The sequence below is a fragment of the Pisolithus orientalis genome (assembly GCF_024613125.1).
Source record: "Pisolithus orientalis strain OTSU chromosome Unknown F5J12scaffold_10, whole genome shotgun sequence".
In the NCBI taxonomy this organism is placed as follows: Eukaryota; Fungi; Basidiomycota; class Agaricomycetes; order Boletales; family Pisolithaceae; genus Pisolithus; species Pisolithus orientalis.
The window spans coordinates 986,894-1,005,892 of NW_026260791.1; the positions used below are offsets into that span (position 1 = coordinate 986,894).

Below are 18,999 nucleotides of genomic sequence, written 5' to 3' on the forward strand. Positions count from 1 at the left end.
TTCCAGGATTGTATTGGTGCAGTTGATGGCACTCATATTCAAGCATTCACTGCTGCTGAGGACCAGCTTTACATGAGGAACCAGAAGGGCTACCTATCTCAAAACTGTCTCTTCATCTGTGATTTTGACTTCTTCTTCACATATGCCCTCACTGGCTTTGATGGGTCAACTGCAGATGCAACCATGTGGCATGATGCACACAGGAATGACTTGCACATGCCACCTGGGAGGTACCTTCTTGCAGATGCAGGGTTTGGGACCTGTGATGCACTTCTGGTTCCCTATCAAGGTATTTGTTACCATCTGAAAGAATGGCACCAGGCTGGATTAAGGTAAGTTGCTATTCCATCCTGCTCAGTGTACCTGTAACTTCTACTTTATAGACCTCAAAACCGAGAGGAGTTATTCAACCTTCACCATGCTGGACTTAGAAATGCCATTGAACAGATATTTGGTGTTATAAAACACAGGTGGAGGATTCTTCAAATTCCCCCTGAATATAGCATCCACACCCAAACTCAAGTACCTGCTGCTCTCTGTGCCCTCCACAATTTCATATGGTGCTATGATCCAGAAGAGTTCTTTGACCCTGAACTTGCCATGGACATAGGAGAGGGTGATGGTATTGGAAGCCTTGGTGATGGACCAGCAGATGCTGCAGAGAGGAGAAGGGCTGATAATAGGCATGACAACATTGCAGAGGAGATGTGGATTGACTATCAGCACCAGCTTACAATTAGGGGCCTTCTCTGAGCCTGAACATTCAGATTTCATGGTGTACAAATATATGTTCTTACAATTGTTTCACACTCATGTAGAAAAATAACTTCCATTGTCAAAAGGAAGCTAGTCATAGTCATGTACATTTTATTATGTACATATTTGTATAAAGGGGGGGGGGGTGCATTTGTATATTGTAAAAAAAAAAAAAAACAAACACCTATCCCTGCCCATCCAAGTACTTCATCAGCTGATGCTGCACCCAAATCTGCTTCACCAGCTCCTGATGCTTGAGGAAAATATTCACTTCATCCAGGGACATGCTGAGGAAGTAGTTGCCAGTGTCAATCCAATCATCTGTCAAGAGCTGTGGCATGTTGTTGATGTAGTCCATGGCAGCATCGACAAGGGGATTGGTAATGGGGCAGCAATCACATGCATGAAGTTATTGAGCCTGGAGGTGATGGCAGTGATGAATGAACTGTGATCTTCTTCAGCATGTGCTTTGGCCGACAGGGGCTGAGAATGCTTCAATCCACCTTTGGACATCATGATGGACTTGGCTTTCCTTTTTCTGTGACTGATGCTGGTGATGGCTGATGATGATGACAACCTGGCTGACACATGCAACAAAAAACTTGATGGTGCAGAAGGGGGGATGAAGTTTGGATCCATGGACTGTGTGTCCTTGTGACAGTGAGTGTTGAGAGTGTGCATCATGTCAAGGAGGGAAAGGGAGGGAGGGGGAGTAGGAATAGTTGAAGCAGTGGGGGGTGCAGTAGAGGCAGGAGTATTTAAGGCAGAGGTTGTGGTTGTAGAAGGTGTGGTAGTGGTATGTGGCCAGTAGATAAACCGACCTCAGCCATGCAAGGGGAGAAGGAGCTCTACACTAGTGAAGTGGGGGAACCTGGAATTGTGAAATGGCTTCATGTCTTTGTTCACCTGACTAGATGTTAGTGGATGATCTGACAAGAAAAAAACTACATTACCTTTACATACTGATCCAAAAGGTCGGCATTGTCCAGTGAGACCATTGCACTGTGCTCATCATCATAAGCAAAGCCAGAGGCCACCAATTTAAGATTGGTGATGGCATAGTAGGCTTTTTTAAGCTGGATATTTGTTAGCAAGGCAAAAAAAAAGAATGATATGACAACTTGCCACCTTGAACTTCTGCTCACATGATTCAGCTGTCTTATCACTGTTATCTGGACCCAGTGGATAATTATGAGCCATGTGGGCTGCTGCAGTGTTCCACATAGCCTTCTTAAAGTTCCCATTGCTGGCCTGTGAAAGATGAGAGGCCAAGAAATCCAGTAATGCACCTTCCTCCTATGTTGTCCATACTGCAGCTTTCTTGTGAGTCCTGGGGGGAGGCAGGGGGTTCTGCAGGTCTAGAGGATTGATTGTAAGGCCATGCAAGCACAATGAGCAGGTTTATCCTGCAGATGATTGCAGTAACTGGGTGACAATGGTTGCATACCTCAGGTGGATGCATGTGATAGTTCACATCATGTGACCCTCTTAACTGAAGCTGAAGTCGAAAACTTGGACTTTGCATTTGCAGGGTGAACAGTGCCTAAGTATCTTGAACAGGGATCTGGGGAGAGAGCAGCACTGGTGACTGAAGAAAACAATTGGAACTGTGCAGACATTGCAGGTAAACATGACAGATAACTGGCAGGAGGGGACTACCAAAGGTTCCTGCAAGCTGGGGTTAAGGGTTGGCAAAGCAATAGTCTTCCTATCACTGGCCATGGAATGCAGAGTGTTAGATTTGGCAAGTTGTATGTAGTCCTTTTCCAAATGTGTCCACTCCCAGATGTGAGAATTACTTTCGGTTTTAAGGCTTTTTATACTCCACATTACTATTGAGCATGCAATTAACTTTTGTGCCCTTATACTTATTGTGTTTACAGTGTTTTGCATTTATGTGTGTGTTTTCTTATCACTTATGAATAATGTAGCATGTCTCAAACAGACTGCCCTTGTCATATAAATTGTGGATTCAACATTCGCAGGTTTCAGTATTGTAATACCTACAGTATTTAGTCTCGCACAGTAGATTTGTCACCTCAAACATTGTCACTACTCACACACAACTGAGTATACTTCATGTTGGTGCACAGTGTGCAAACAGTGTGCCATCCTGTTTACACTGAGTTGATTAGGTAATATGTTAGGTACTTAACTTACACTTTGTCTTACCTTACACCTCAGACTTTGTCATTTCAAGTCTGAGGTACAGTGTCTTTTCACCACTACAGTATACCTTTTTTTTTTACTCACTACCTACACAGTCTTGTGTCTAGGTTAGTATCTAATATGGACTTTGTCATTTCAAGTCTGAGTCTTGTGTCTAGGCTAACTTGAGTAGCCTTCTGCTCTCACCCTACCCACAAAAGGTTCTGAGCCCTGAGCTCAAAGCATTCTAGTTATACAGCTTCTTGACCTATGAACCCTACTTACAAGTCTCAAGCATCTACAGAAATGAGTAGCTCTACTTCTGCACCACCCTCTGCCTTGTCACTAGGTCCCTCACAGCCAAAGTCATCCTTGCAAACACTCTCCTTGGCCTCTACCAGGTCTAAAAACCCCTCCAGTTGACTCTATGATGTTCCATCACTAGAAAATGATGGCTCTAACTTCCACACCTGGAAATACAGAGTTTGGATGGTACTCAACATCTGTGGCCTCAAGGAAGTTGTCAATGGAAACTTTACAACTGCTCCTGACCCAAAAAATGACCCTGATGGTCATGCAGACTGGGAAGAAAAGGACCAAGAAGCATGTGCCCAAATTACACTCACTGAAGGATGAACCTCTCAGTGGAATACTCTATGCCTCAACAGCACATGAGATCTGGAAGTGACTTCACAAGCAATATGAAGGACATGGAAAACAGACAATAGCCTATGTAATTGGCAAGCTCTTTCATGGAACTCTAACAGATGAAACCTCTATGCAAAGTCAGCTCATCTCCATGCAGCAGAAAGCACAAGTGATTAAGTCACTCAGCCAACCACTCAATAAATCTCTAGTAGCCATAGCCATGGTAATCTCCCTGCTTACCCTCCTATTCAAACCTTACAAACAATCCTCATGTCATCAGACAACAAGCTATCTGTCAAAACAGTCATATCACAGGTCTTAGTCAAGGAAAAGTTGTGCCAGGTTTCTGAAGGCCATAACACACTTGTGGCTAACACAACTTCTCATCAGAAAGGAAAGGCAAAGAACAATGAGAAAAAGAAAGGGAAATGTACTTACTGCAAATATCACAGGCATGACAAGTCTGAATGTCAAAAGAAAAAGGCTGATGAAACTAAAAGCAATGTGTCAGAAGAGAAAGGCAAAAAGATGGAGGAGCATACAGCCAACTTTGCAAGCTTAACCTCCAGTGACAATGAACCTCTTTGCCTCTTTTTCACACAGCAACAAGACAGTTTCTTGCAATCACACTGGGTCCTTGACTCTGGTGCATCTGTGAACATCTGTTGTTGAACAGAATGGTTCTCACACCTCAAACCTCTCTTGCCTGCTCAAGAGATAATCACACTTCATCTTACAGTGGCTCACAAAATTGTCCCAGTGTTTGCATGTTTTCATTAATCATGATGTAGCAAGTGAACTATCATTATTGAGTCCAAGGTGTTGGTGGAAGGATCAAAGCAGCTGGTCATGGCTCTCTGATGAGCCATATTACATAATATTTGGATAGAAACTGATGACAGAATACCCAAATGAAAATGAGAGCTCATTGGGACAATTTTGTAACTTTGTCATATACATGGGATGTAGTCCTTGGGAACACATATAAAACATGGTGAGGTGCTCACCAATGTTTACATAATGTATCACATGGTGAATGATTTGTCAACAAGCAAACAGTGCCAAACAGTGATTTTGCACCACTAAGCCTCCTTGCTGTAACACAAGTCAAGAAATCACCATTCTGGCTCATCAGGGACATTCTCTCAGGGCAACCTCAGCAAATGTGGCCTACCTTGCTCCCTTTGGGGTGAAGCAGTGCATCATGGTGTTTGGTTGAAACACAGGACCCCCACCAAAGCACTTGATGGTGGGACACCTCTTGAAGCTGTGACTGGGAAAAAGCCAGACCTCAGCCAAGCCTGCACATGGGCCTCAAGTGTCTGGGCACATACTGAGGGAGGAACCAAGCTTGGAGGATGCATCACAGAGGGCCAATGGGTTGGGATTGATGACAACAGCCCAAATAGCTGTCATGTATACTGGCCTGAAAAGAAGTCAGTCACTGTTGAAAGAAATGTGTGCTGGAACCCCTCCTTGGCTGAGCCATTACCTCATGAGGGGGAGGAAGAAGATGGCTACTTACCAAATGTGATGCTAACATCTTCAGCACCTGTCGAGGAGACCAAAGCAACCCCAACCCTTCTGCACACTGCCACAGCTCATCCCCCAATCCCATTGCCTCCAGCAAAACCACCTGTCATGAAATGAATTTGAAAGTCTAGCCAAAGTCTTGTGGGAATCCTTGCTGGCAAGGGAAGCACAAATTGCCATGGTGTACCTGAAATACCTATAGGAGTTCAGCTCCCTACTGTCATCAAAGATCAAGTCAACCCTGCCAGACCTGAAGGGGAGGATGGAGCCACAGCCCTGCTTGCATCCATCATAGAAGACCTGGATGACATTCTTTGCAACATTGACCTTGCAATGACCATGGATGAGGTTACTGCCAAGACAGAAGCCCTTGAGCCCAGCTTGCCAGCTGAAGCTTGCTGTCGCCTTGACTGGCCACAATGGCAAGAGGGGATCAAAGAAGAGTTAAAGACACTGAAAGATGCAGGTACCTGGGAACTCATTGACTTACCCCCTGGTGCCAACATCATAGGTTCCAAATGGGTTTTCTGTGCTAAGAAAGATGCTGCTGGAAATGTTGTGTGATATAAGGCTAGACTCGTTGCACAGGGCTTTTCACAGTTTGAAGGAGTTGATCACTTCAACATGTTCACACCAGTGTCAATGCTTGCATCAAATCTGTGTTGTGCTTGCAATGGCTGCTTGCTCTGATCTAGAGCTCCATCAGATTGATATCAAGGGAGCATATCTAAATGGCATGCTCACCAATGATGAAGTAATCTATTTGTGCCAGCCCCTCAGTTTTGAATCTGTTGTCCATCTGTGCAAAGTCTGTTGTCTTCACAAGATGCTGTATGGCCTAAAGCAGAGTGGCCATTGCTGGTACCAAAGATTAGTGGAGATATTAGTAGACAAGCTGAAATTTACCCAATGCTCTGTCAACCAAGCCATATACTTCCAACATCATAACCCTGGTGAGCTCATGATCATCATTGTACATGTTGATGACTGCACCATCACTGCAATGCTTCTAAGTGAAATCAAGGAGCTTAAAGTAGACATCAGGAAGCATGTCAAGATCACTGACCTTGGTGAGCTCCACTGGTTGCTCAGGATAGAAGTAATGAGAAATAGAAATGAATGTTCCATATCATTATGCCAGTGACCCTACATCAAGTCAATTATCCATCATTTTGGCTTCAATGAGCTCAAGCCTGTGTCAAATCCCATGGAGCCTAGTACCAAGCTTCACTTGGGTCAGTCACCCTCCACTGGTGCTGAATATGCTGTGATGAAACATCTACTGTACTGCAAAGCCATTGGTTCACTGATGTATGCCTCACTTGGTACTCATCCCAACATCTCATACACCATGACCACTGTCTATCACTTCTCTGGGTATGCATTCCTAATCAACAGCAGAGTGGTATTGTGGTCTTCAAAACAGCAGGAAATCATTTCATTGTTGACAATGGAGAGCAAGTACATGGCAGCCACCCATGTGGCCAAGGAAGCCTTATGGCTTTGGTTGCTCATCAGAGAGTTATTTGGGCCACTCATTGAGCTGACCACATTATTCTCCAATAACCAATCTGCTATCACACTCATGAAAGACCATCAGTACCTTGTGCACACCAAACATATTGACATACATTTCCATTTTATCTGCTGGGTCATCAAAAATGGCAAGATCTGTCTGATCTATTGCCCCACCACCAATATGATTGCAGACACCTTGATGAAAGCCTTTCTGTCACCCAAAGTGAAGCATTGCCATCAAGCTCAGTCTACATCCAACTTGAGGGGGAGTGTTATATTTGGCAAGTCATACATAGTCCTTTTCCAAATGCATCCACTCCGAGACATGAGAATTACTTTCCATTTTAAGGCTTTTTATATTCCACATTACTATTAAGTGTGCAATTAACTTTTGTGCCCTTATACTGGATGACTTTCTGTAGGCTGAAATATTCATTACTATAATAAATTTGAATAGATTTTTCTCCATAAGGCAGGTGTGCTGCAATGCTGAGCTGTGTTGTACAGCAGATTAAATCTGAGCACCCTTGAATAAACCTTAATCTGTGAGGAGGGGGTAGACCCCCTGAATAGATTTTCTAATGAGGAGTAAACTCAGGATTACTATATTGAGCCACTACTCCTACCACATGACAGTTATGTCAGCAACATGTCCATGTCACCTTTTGACCTCCTCCAGCTATCCATGCTTTTCAACATCAATGGAAGCCATGCACAGTGTGTACAAACCATATTTCATGGACATAATGTTGTTATGCAACCCATTCCAGGGCACCTAGTGCTCAGAGGCCATCATCAGAGCACATGGTGTGCAACAAGAATGAAAGCAACCCTGCCAACTCTGATGCCACAAATCAATGCTCATGAGGTGATTCTGTCCATATTCCACATGTCTCTAACATTTTTTCTTGTTTTTAGCAAGATCACTGTTCATGATCATGACACCTATGTCCAGAGAATGCACACCACATGAGCAGGATGACAACCAGGCACTGTTGGTACTCTCAACAGTACATATTCCTTGTATTTATGCTTTCTAGCCCTAGTATCTGGTATGTAGCTTTACTACTGAAGAATGCAAGACCATATGGTGCATAGGAGTACCAAAGGTTTAAAAGCTGTCTGGCTTGGGAGAGGTGAGCCTGTGCTCTGCATTCTGTCACAACTGGCTGGCTCACACTACTTCTATGGCTGCTACTGGTCAGATTTCCAACCCACCTATGCCATCTGGTGATATCAAGTATGATGATGGTGGAAATCCCTTTGTGCATGATTCAAGTGGTGCATGGATCCCACACCTGATTTCTCAAAGGTATGTCTGTTATGATTTCATGCAACCACATAGTCACTTTTAATTACAGCAGCCTGTTCATCATGTGCTCCAACTGGATCACTACCAAGCTGCCTGCACCACCCAAGGGCCTGATGAGCCTGTTGAGCATGCATTTGAGGTCAGTGTACATGCATTTAAGGTTTCCAGCTTCTGAACAGCAATTACAGCACCAAGGCATGCATCCAGGTAGTTTGTGGGTTCCATCAATGTCGCCTGCAATTTCCAGCATCTGCCCCTGCCTGCCATAGATCCTGCACTCATGCCACTCCCATCTGGTCGAGATGATGATCTTATTATTCCATCCTTGATTGCCCAGTCCCAGGGGAGAGCTGCTTCCCCAAAAATTGCTGGCTCATGTTGCCCTGCCAAGGGTGGTTCTAGTGTAAATAAAAGTAGAGCATCTAAGGGAAAAGAGAAGGGGAGTATAGGCATGCCAAGGTCAAAGAAGTGGCAACAGGATGTCATTGACTTGGATGATGAAGAGGAGATGAAGGTGAAATGTGGCCAGCCTCAAGGTGCTGGAAATTACTCCATTGGTGATATGAATGCACTACTTGAGTATGTTGAATAGGAACTTCCACTTGGACAATGGGGATGGCAGGTTGTCACAGCCAAGTTCAATAAGTGGGCTTTGAAGCATGGACAGCCTGATTGAAAGACAATGTCCCTTGAGACAAAGTTTAAACAGGTGCAAAATAGGTGTCTAAGTCTATGGTCTATCTCTCATGTTCTTCAGCTTGTCAGAACACCCAAGCCAACAAGAACAGGTGTCTGTCCCCCTGAGGTCTTGCAAGCCCATCATGTTGATGATCTCATTAACAAGTGGGCAGGAACTTGTGAACTGAATGATTCTGACTTTGAAGATGTGGCTGAGAAGCCTGACAGTTCTGATGAAGACAAGGACAATGTGAAACCTGATGGAAATACATCTCATATGGCTGTTGCTTGTGCAACTTGGACAGAAGCTCCCTCCACTCATCATAACACATGAGGTGTTGCTGCTGCTGAACTGATGTCTCACCTTTCCACTGCCTTTGATCCAGAAGTTGAAAAGGCACACAATGAAGAATGCAGCAATTGTGCCCTTGTGACCGCCCAGTACTTGACACTTTCACAGCAGCTCTGCGATGCACAGCTGACAAATGATAAATTACACAGCAAAATATTTGATCTTTGCAATGAGCTGTATGAGATGCAGCACAAATATGATCATGCTCAAATGTGATATGAGATGCTTAAAATGACAGGTACTCAGCATTGTCAACCAATCAGGATGTACCACAATCAGCCTAAGCACAAACACCAGGGATACAGGTGGTTCGCAGATGGTGGTGAAGTGATTGAATGGCTACCAACAAATGAAGAAGAAGCTAATTAGAACAGAGATGGGTACCATGCCCCAGATACCATTGCTGAAGCCAGCACAAGTATGTCATCCACATGAGCTTTAATGCTGCAAACTAAACAAAGTACAGGTAAAGAAAAGTTCTCCTTTGGGGACAGTTCTGAAGTCAAGTAGTGCTTGTAGTTACATGCACTGCAATGTCAAGTGGAAGTGAGAGACTCAATCCTTCCTTACTTGATCAGGAAATAGCATATCTCTAAACCCCATCCATACTTCTATATCTTCTTTGGTCTCCTGCCAATGCTTTAGATATACTGATCAGATTTGATTGATTCCAACCTTCTCTGCTTGAACATTGTGAAGTCGTAACCAAGTCTCAATTAGGTTCCCATGCTTTGCTTCATCATTGATGTTTAGTGGCACTTGAAGTCTTCCAAATGAGCCTTGAATGGCTTGCATGCCCCACTCTGCAGTTTGTTGGTATGAGAGTAGTTCTCAATTAAATGCCATAGCCTTGGCAATCTGGTCAGCTGTTCCCACAACCTGTTGACCCTCTTTCAAAGGTGTGCAAATCCACCCCACAATGTCTGCTGTGCCTCAGGGGAATGCAGTGTCAGCAACAAGGTAAAATCCATCTGGTGTTTTCCTCCATAGTGTTCCATATATGGGTAGGGACACTCAGGAGTCATGCCAGCTACCTGGAGCATTAATATTTGCACCAATGATCAGTCCTTTATAAGTGTCAGTTTGTGTTGGCATTGTAATTTGGATATTGAATATACACTACCTTTGGATGAGAATACAATCACTGAGCTAACAAAATGTTTGGACAACCAGCCATTAAATGTAGCATTCTCAATATCAAGATCATCCAATGTTTTGACAGGAAGCTTCAGTCCATCAATGCTTCCAAAGGCTCCATGAAGTCTTGGGTGTTGCTGAGTCACCAGCTCTGACAGCTTCTCAAACTCTCTGGGCTGTGGCCAATGGATCTGGGCTTTTGGCATATTACAAAGTGTTGAAAGTAGGATTTGGAGTCCAAATGTAATACAGTGGCTCACAAAATTGTCCCAATGTTTGCATTTTTTTAATTAATCATGGTGTAGTGAGTGAACTATCATTATTGGGTCTGAGGTGTTGATGGATGGATCAAAGTGCCCAGTCATGGCTCTCTGATGAGCCATATTACATAATATTTGGATAGAAACTGATGACAGAATACCCAAATGAAAATGAGAGCTCATTGGGACAATTATGTAACTTTGTGATGCTGGGGATGTAGTCCTTGGGAACACATATAAAACATGGTGAGATGCTCACCAATGCTTACATAATGTATCACATGGTCTACTGAATGATTTGTCAACAAACAAACAAAGCCAAACAGTGATTTTGCACCACTAAGCCTCCTTGCTGTAACACAAGTCAAGAAATCACCATTCTGGCTCATCAGGGACATTCTCTCAGGGCAACCTCAGCAAATTCTGGTGAACACTATAGTATAATCAATAGAATATGCCATCAGCACCATTGGTCACTTCACACACCTGCTGACAGTTATCTCCTGCACTGTTTCCCCACCAATGCCACATGTGTCCTAGAACTATCAGTACTGTGAGAGCTGAGAATGATGTGGAGGTCCAATCTGGCATTCATCCTATCATAAATAAACCAATCACCCACTAACTACTACATCACAGCTGAAGAAAAGCCTGCCTGAAGGCTCAGGTGAAGCACAACCCTCCTGGGCACTCCCAGTATCATGGGAGGGTTGGCCTGACTGTACTCTGAGCTGAACTGGGGATCACTGGGAAGGAGTTATTTGGTCATATAAGACTAAAGAAAATATCCAGTGCCAGATAGAAGGCCATGAATGTGCAACCTGGTGGTTCAGTAGCACATCCCTCCTCATGGTACCTGGAGTGTGAGAGGGTTTAGCTTCACCCTGACCTCCATACCAGTTTCCCCTTCACAGAAATGCACTAGTTAATGGGTGATTTGTTTGTTTATGATAGGATGAATGCAAGATTGGACCTCCACATCATTCTCAGCTCTCACAGTACTGATTAGTTCCAGGACACATGTGGCATTGGTGGGGAAACAGTGCAGGAGATAACTGTCAGCAGGTTTGTGAAGTGACCAATGGTGCTGATGGCATATTCTATTGATTATACTATAGTGTTCACCAGAATTTGCTGAGGTTGCCCTGAGAGAATGTCCCTGATGAGCCAGAATGGTGATTTCTTAACTTGTGTTACAGCAAGGAGGCTTAGTGGTGCAAAATCACTGTTTGGCTTTGTTTGTTTGTTGACAAATCATTCAGTAGACCATGTGATACATTATGTAAGCATTGGTGAGCATCTCACCATGTTTTATATGTGTTCCCAAGGACTACATCCCCAGCATATCACAAAGTTACATAATTGTCCCAATGAGCTCTCATTTTCATTTGGGTATTCTGTCATCAGTTTCTATCCAAATATTATGTAATATGGCTCATCAGAGAGCCATGACTGGACACTTTGGTCCATCCACCAACACCTCAGACTCAATAATGATAGTTCACTCACTACACCATGATTAATTACAAACATGTAAACATTGGGACAATTTTGTGAGCCACTGTATATTGAGATGCTGTGCTTGGGATGATGGCAAATATTTGTTGTAGGCTGATCTCTGTCATTGTCAAGTTGAGATGGTGTAACACAAGACCAAGGGCACCAGCTGCATCCAGAGATTGGCACTGTGGGTGTGGATCACCATGGGTAGATGTATCATCTCAAGGGATAGGCATATGGTACCATGCAGCAGCAAATCCAGAGATCAGGATGTGACCAAAGGTTTCCATATCAAATCCCATGGTTGTGATGAATGCTCAATCATCCTGGTTATCAAAAAGCACCTGCTATGGTGTATTCAGGTGTGGATTGGGTAATAATTGAGATCAGCAAAGGTAGAGCTGGGTTTGATGGCAGTTTTCAATCTGTACTTTTCACCCTACTTCAGCCATTGCAAGTATTGTAGCTGCACATAGTGCACCATCATATTCTTCATCCTCCATTCCATCTTCATCCTCAGTAGCAGCAAGCAAGTTGTTAAAATTGTCAAGATAGGTAGGATCAGACATCATCAAGAGATGAGTGTTGATATAGATATGATATATTCAAATTATTCTACCCTTTTAGCCCACAGTTTATTTGTCTGAATAAACACTTTGATTATATTAGAGTTCTGTCTAGTTTGTAGCTCCAAGGTATTATATTTGGGATTATTTCAGCTTGTGGAAAGTCATCCACTTATTGTGTTTACAGTGTTTTCTATCACTTGCAAATAATGTAGTGCATCTCAAACAGACTGCCCTTGACCCCATGTAGTCCATTTGGTCACAACATATAGGTAGCCTGCATGCCAAAATGCCAACACTTATATAGACCCCACAATGGGCCCATCTAAGTAGATTAGCCATGACACATGGACAGGTCTGAGGGCCTATAGTGAGAGCAACATATGTATGGGCCTGTAAGTACAATTCCACAACATATGGGAGGGCCTGTGGAGGGTAAGGATGCTGCAACATATAGATGGTCCCATGACCAAGTAAGTATGCTGAGCTACTGTAAGACATGGATGGGCCTGTCCATGGTAGGGTGTGCCCCAGTCACAATATCAGGATGGGCCCACCTATTGTATCATGAAGAAGGTTGCAACATATGGATGGGCCTGCCCATCATATGTTTATAGGGTCACAACATAAAGAGGGGCCCCTCTATGATAGATTACAGAGTTGGCAACATATGGAAGGGCCCATCTTTGGGATAATATACCCTTGTCACAACATATAGACAGGCCTGTCCATAGCAAGATGTATGCCTGCTGCAACATAAGGATGGGCCCATCAGTAATATCATTGACAGTGTCACAACACCTAGATGGGCCCATCTAGTAAGATGCACCCCTGTCACAACATAAAGACAGGCCCATCAGTAATATCATTTATAGCATCACAACATATGGAAGGGCCCTTCAGCAGTATCATTTATGTGGTCACAACATAAGGACAGGCCCTTCAGCAGTATCATTTATATGGTCATAACATATGGATGGGCCCCTCAGTAATATCTTTTATATTGCCATAAAACAAGGATGGGTCCATCTAGTAAGACCCACCCCTGTCACAACATAAGATGGGCCCAACAACAATAGCACATATAACATCACAACATATTGATCAGTGTAGGAATAGGTAATAGAAGATACCTAGAAATAGTAATTATCAGTAATGGGTGAGTATTTGTGCTCAACCCAAAAGGGAGGTCCTGTGTGGAGAAAGAAAGGTGTAGTAAAAAGGTAAAAATGCGAACTAAAATGAAGACTTAGCTCTGGGATGTCTTCCTACTGATCTAAATGTCTTGCCAGTCCTCCTGGCCCTTTGGGTACTCCCCAAAGTAATAATTCTATCCTCAAAAACTTGCTGAAATGTGAGACAAAATCACCCTACTACTGAGGGCCTGTGACATGAATTGGTTTCCTTTTGGTAAACTGAATGCATGCAAACACAGCACATGTGCTTAGTCAGCAACATGGCTGCTTGCCACCAAGTCCAGTGGTACAAACACAAAAACAAAAGCAAGAAATAAAACACAAATCCCCCAACCCCTATTTTCTTCCAACCAGGACAACTTCTCCTAGGGAACTCAAACTCATTCCCTACATCCAAGGGGTGGTTTAGAATTTGACCATCCTCAGTTGCTCTTCTCCTCACACAGACATCCTCACCCTTTCATCTGCTTCCCTCAAACATGGCTCCTTGCCCTCTAACTTCTTGAACCTTGCACCTCTGAACACAGCTCCTTCCACCCAGAACCACCACCTGGCCTCTCGAACATGCACCCTGCTTCTCAAACCCCTCACCCTCCTCGCAGACGACCCCTTTGACCCTCAATTACTCCACAGCCCCCAAGTTCCTTGAACTGAATGACCACAGAGGTAACTCTGAGCATGCGAGCAAGTGAGTAATAAATTGAGTGTGGAGCAAGTCAAAGACTGCTCTTTGAGGCACAGTCTTTGCATGAAACAGTAACACAGTGCAACACAGTGCTGCAGCTGGTACAGCAGAGGTTGGCCTTTATGAGGCAGTTTGAAGACATGTATGTACCTAAAAAAAAAACACCCACTCAGTCATGTATTTACCATCCTTATATGCATATGTGCTCTTGACTCCTGTTGTCCTTAAGGCAATCTAGCACATAAGAAAAGTGAAAGAAAATTGAAACTAGATGTCAGGGTGAGTAGAATCACCTGAAGACTAGTGCAACTCAGTTGAACAAAGTCACACAAGGTAAAATTCATATTAAAGAAAACTATATATCAACACACTCACTGGGACTTTTGCTATACTGTCCTCTTCATTCTCATTTTTGCAGCCTCAGCCCTCTGCACATGCATGCACTCAATTCCTTGTACTTTGTCTGGCACTTTGTCTGGGGGCTGAAGCCCTTGCACTAAGTATTGCTGAGTGACCTCAAGTTGCCCATCTTGGTTTGTTACTTTCTCAGTCCTAGAAACACAGTATCTCAGCATAGTATATGTTTGAAACAAAGTAAAACATGTCACCTTGGATCTGTAGATTCTCATGTCTCTCTGATAGACTGGTCTTCGATGCCAATGGGCATTGATGCTAATGTCACTTGAACTGAGTCATCGGCCTTCTACCTCTAAGTCAGTTGGACAGAGCCTTGGTGCTAAGTGTCGACAAATGGCCTCGAGCCATCTGTCCTCATCGATCTCCTTGTCTTTTGCACTAGGGACACTGTGCCTCAGCGTAGCATATGTTCAGAGCAAAATAGAACCTATCACCTTGAATCTGCAGGCTTCCTTGCTAAGCTTCTCTTCCAGTGTGGCTACCCTTGGGTCTGCATCTCGTCATGCTCATTCCAGCTTTGCACATCACTCCTGTAGCAACCTTTCATGCCATGTGGGACCCCCAGTTTCTTCTTTGAGGGATTCTACTCTACACAAACCAGCCACTGCTTTGTTCAACACCAACCTTGGGATGCTTTTGCAGTTGTGCTTCTTCTCAACCCTGAAAATCTTACCATCTTCCTTCATCGCCTGCCCCTTGCATTCCCTAACCAGTGTAGCATACCCAGCAATTCGGTCTTCACGACAGAGACTCCATGCATGAGTCTCTTCAGTTCATTCTTCCTGGCTCCTGCTACAGCTCCATCTGGTGGTCTTCACCTTCAGCAAACTTCGAAACTTGAAACAAACATGAAACCCCAGGCCATCGAGCCCAGTCAGTGTGTCTCCTAAGTCCTTTGCATGCTGCATGTCCTCTCATATCATTGAAGTCTGTTGTGGTAGTTGCAAACATGATTGACCTTGTCTCATGTAGTTTCACATTGCTTTGTCATATCTGTCACTCACTGTTCCCAGCCTGCACATGTTCATCTCAGGCATAGCTTCCATTCTGAGTGAAGTGAATGACACCACCTTTGAACCTTCACCCCACTCATAATAAAACTGTTGGATCATGTTGTGTTGCTTTGATTCTTTGGTCTGTCGTAGATACCAGATTTCCCTATAGTAACGTAGCTGTAAGTGAAACGACACAAAACAAAAGAGAAAGAATTAGTTGTTGAGCTCAGCACATGAACATCAGTAGACCACTTTGTGAGCTGGTAGTCCTAGGGAATCTGTCCAGTGCTGGACAGCTCTGGACAGCTCTGGCCAGCAAAAGTGATTTACTGATGTTTGAAGAAAAAACTGAACTTTGGGCCTTTGAGCCCACTTGGCATGGCTTCAATGCTCCTCACTGAACATCCATCTTGTCATGATTCTGAACTTTGGTATTGCACTGCTACTTGTAGTGGCTCTTGCAAGTGAGCCTGTAAGGTTCCCTTGAATGCTTCTCATCAGGCATCTTGTAGTTGTCATGGTTGTCCTGTCATGTATCAACACATTCCTTCTTCAATGTCATTGTCTACCCTAGAATAATGTACTTGTAAGTAAAGAGCTGCAAAACAAAAGTAAAAACCTGAGCCATCAGGCTCCATATCCATGCTCATCAGATGTTGTATCCTCAATGATCGCCATGGTAGTTCAAGTTGTAGTCTTCACTCTTGTCTTGTCATACTTAGTTCATAGTTAGCTGTAGATTCTTGAATCACAGTCACCAGTACATCGGTCATGCTTTGCTGCACACTCTTACTTTCCCTAGGATAGTGCAGATGTAAGTAAAATGTTTCGAATTCAAACCGCAGACCCTTCAGTCACCTGTAGGCCTGAAAGTGGGTCATCTGACATGTACATTTTGTCCTAAAAGTGGGACTAACCGATGTCAGCCAATGGTGCCCAAAGGTGGGTAGGCCAGTGTGTGGAAGTGGGGTCAGCCGACCTGTTTGGAGGATGGTCCCACTGCCTAGAAGTGGGTTTGGCTGACCTGTTTGGAGGGTGGTCCCAGTCCCTGGAAGTGGGGTTGGCCGACCTGTTTGGAGGGTGCACCCACCTCCTGGAAGTGGGGTCAGCCAACCTGGCTGGAGGGCAGACCCAGTGCCTGAAAGTGGGGTCAGCCGACCTGTTTGGAGGATGGTCCCACTGCCTAGAAGTGGGTTTGGCCAACCTGGCTGGAGGTTGGACCCAGTGCCTGAAAGTGGGGTCAGCTGACCTGGCTGGAGGGCAGACCCAGTGCCTGAAAGTGGGGTCAGCTGACCTGGCTGGAGGATGGTCCCACTGCCTGAAAGTGAGGTCAGCCAACCTGGCTGGAGGTTGGACCCACTGCCTGGAAGTGGGTTGGCCAACCTGGCTGTAGGTTGGACCCAGTGCCTGGAAGTGGGGTTGGCCGACCTAGCTGGAGGGCAGACCCACTGCCTGAAAGTGGGGTCAGCCGACCTAGCTGGAGGTTGGACCCAATGCCTGAAAGTGGGGTCAGCTGACCTAGCTGGAGGTTGGACCCAATGCCTGAAAGTGGGGTCAGCCAACCTGGCTGGAGGTTGGACCCAGTGCCTGAAAGTGGGGTCAGCTGACCTGGCTGGAGGGCAGACCCACTGCCTGAAAGTGGGTTTGGCTGACCTGGCTGGAGGGCAGACCCACTGCCTGGAAGTGGGGTTGGCTGACCTGGCTGGAGGGTAGACCCACTGCCTGAAAGTGGGGTCAGCCAACCTGTTTGGACGATGGTCCCACTGCCTGAAAGTGGGTTCGGCCAACCTGGCTGGAGGGTGGACCCACCTCCTGGAAGTGGGGTAGGCTGACCTGTTTGGAGGGTAGACCCACTGCCTGAAAGTGGGGTTGGCCAACCTGTTTGGAGGATGGACCCACCTCCTGGAAGTGGGGTAGGCTGACCTGGTTGGAGGGTAGACCTACTGCCTGCCTGGAAGTGGGGTAGGCTGACCTGTTTGGAGGGTAGACCCACTGCCTGGAAGTGGGGTCAGCCAACCTGTTTGGAGGATGCACCCACCTCCTGCAAGTGGAGTTGGCTGACCTCACTGGGAGATGCACATACCCATACCAATAAGAGGTTCAATTTTGGTACCTTCAGCTTTCTGTGAAAACTTGTATGAGGGCATTGCAAGATAGCATGGCAATGTACAGAGTAAGCCCCCTCCACATTACTTGCTTTTTGGCCTTTCAGCAGGTCTCCCTTCACCACTAGGCACCTTTTGGTTGTGCCTGCCAGTAGCCAGTACCACATCAGCATTCATCACTAAGTGTTGTGGACCCCCCCCCCCCCCCCTTTGTCCCTAGGAGCAACCAATCTTGACAGTCTCTTTCCATGTCTCCATGCTTCATGTTTGATCCTAATCTAACATTCTGCACTTAGTTGTCTATCTGCTTGTTTTCTTTTAAAGTCTCTTATCAGGTTAGAACTGATCCTCTCACCCAAGGGGGTATAAAGCTCTAGGGATCTGCTGATGTTCACTGACAAGTACCAATGCAGTACCAAGGGTGGGACATTACAGCTGAGATGTTATGAAGTTGATCAAATGGTACTGAACACAAAGTGGACCTGCTCTGTAGTTGACATGTTATGTAGCAGTGTTCTTGTACAAGTCCTGACAGAAGGCTGATAAAGAAGACCTATAGAGGTATTACAGTTTTTATTCAAACTGAGGTATCTACCACATGAGTTACCAACATATGTATGTACTACCAACAAGCAATGCAGGCTACAATGTAGGTATGCACAGCCAATACAAAGATCCCAAGTGCCAGTAATCCAAAGACTGACAGGTATGGTCCAGTATGGTAAAGGTTAGACCAATGGATTGATTACCTTGGTCTTGGGTCCCAAGTCTTTGGCCTATGCCATACTCATTTGCCTACTACTTACACACAACCTCACCCCCACCCCATGTGGTATGGATCCCTTAGATTTCACTCTTATCTGACCCTCAGGTTTACCCTTTGACTCAATCACCAGGGTGGTGGGATTTCTACTTTGCCCAGTGCATGTCCTTTGCTAGGGTTAGGGTTAGGGTTACACAACTTCAAAAAATCAAGCAGCATGGGAGCAATTCATGTTACTCAGCCTAGCAACTACAAGGATTGACCAACCAAATACACAGCCAAGGAAATACAGGAATGACCAACCAAATACACAGCCAAGAAAATACAGGATTGAGCAAATACACAGCCAAGAAAAATACAGGACTAAGTTACAGAGCAAATGTTCCAAGTGGAACTGAGACCTCAGGCATCCTGGAGGGGCCCCTCCCCA

At 44.9% G+C, this 18,999-nt stretch overlaps 2 protein-coding genes across 2 annotated transcripts; one reads left to right on the top strand and one right to left on the bottom strand.

Moving 5' to 3' along the window:
• Positions 1–7,790: 7,790 nt before the first annotated feature.
• On the top strand, positions 7,791–8,507 carry F5J12DRAFT_782128 (uncharacterized protein; the record flags this gene model as incomplete). Its single annotated transcript, XM_051742675.1, has 4 exons — positions 7,791–7,915; positions 7,965–8,054; positions 8,104–8,122; positions 8,163–8,507. The coding sequence occupies 4 exons, from the start codon at positions 7,791–7,793 to the stop codon at positions 8,505–8,507; spliced, it is 579 nt and encodes a 192-aa protein (XP_051601223.1).
• Positions 8,508–9,500: 993 nt separating this feature from the next.
• Positions 9,501–12,144, bottom strand: F5J12DRAFT_905105 (uncharacterized protein; the record flags this gene model as incomplete). The annotated part of the gene is made up of 7 exons (XM_051748621.1): positions 9,501–9,584; positions 9,636–9,775; positions 9,833–9,877; positions 9,980–10,064; positions 10,229–10,337; positions 11,882–12,062; positions 12,120–12,144. 7 exons carry the CDS (start codon positions 12,142–12,144, stop codon positions 9,501–9,503), a joined length of 669 nt encoding a protein of 222 aa, XP_051601224.1.
• Positions 12,145–18,999: the final 6,855 nt, after the last annotated feature.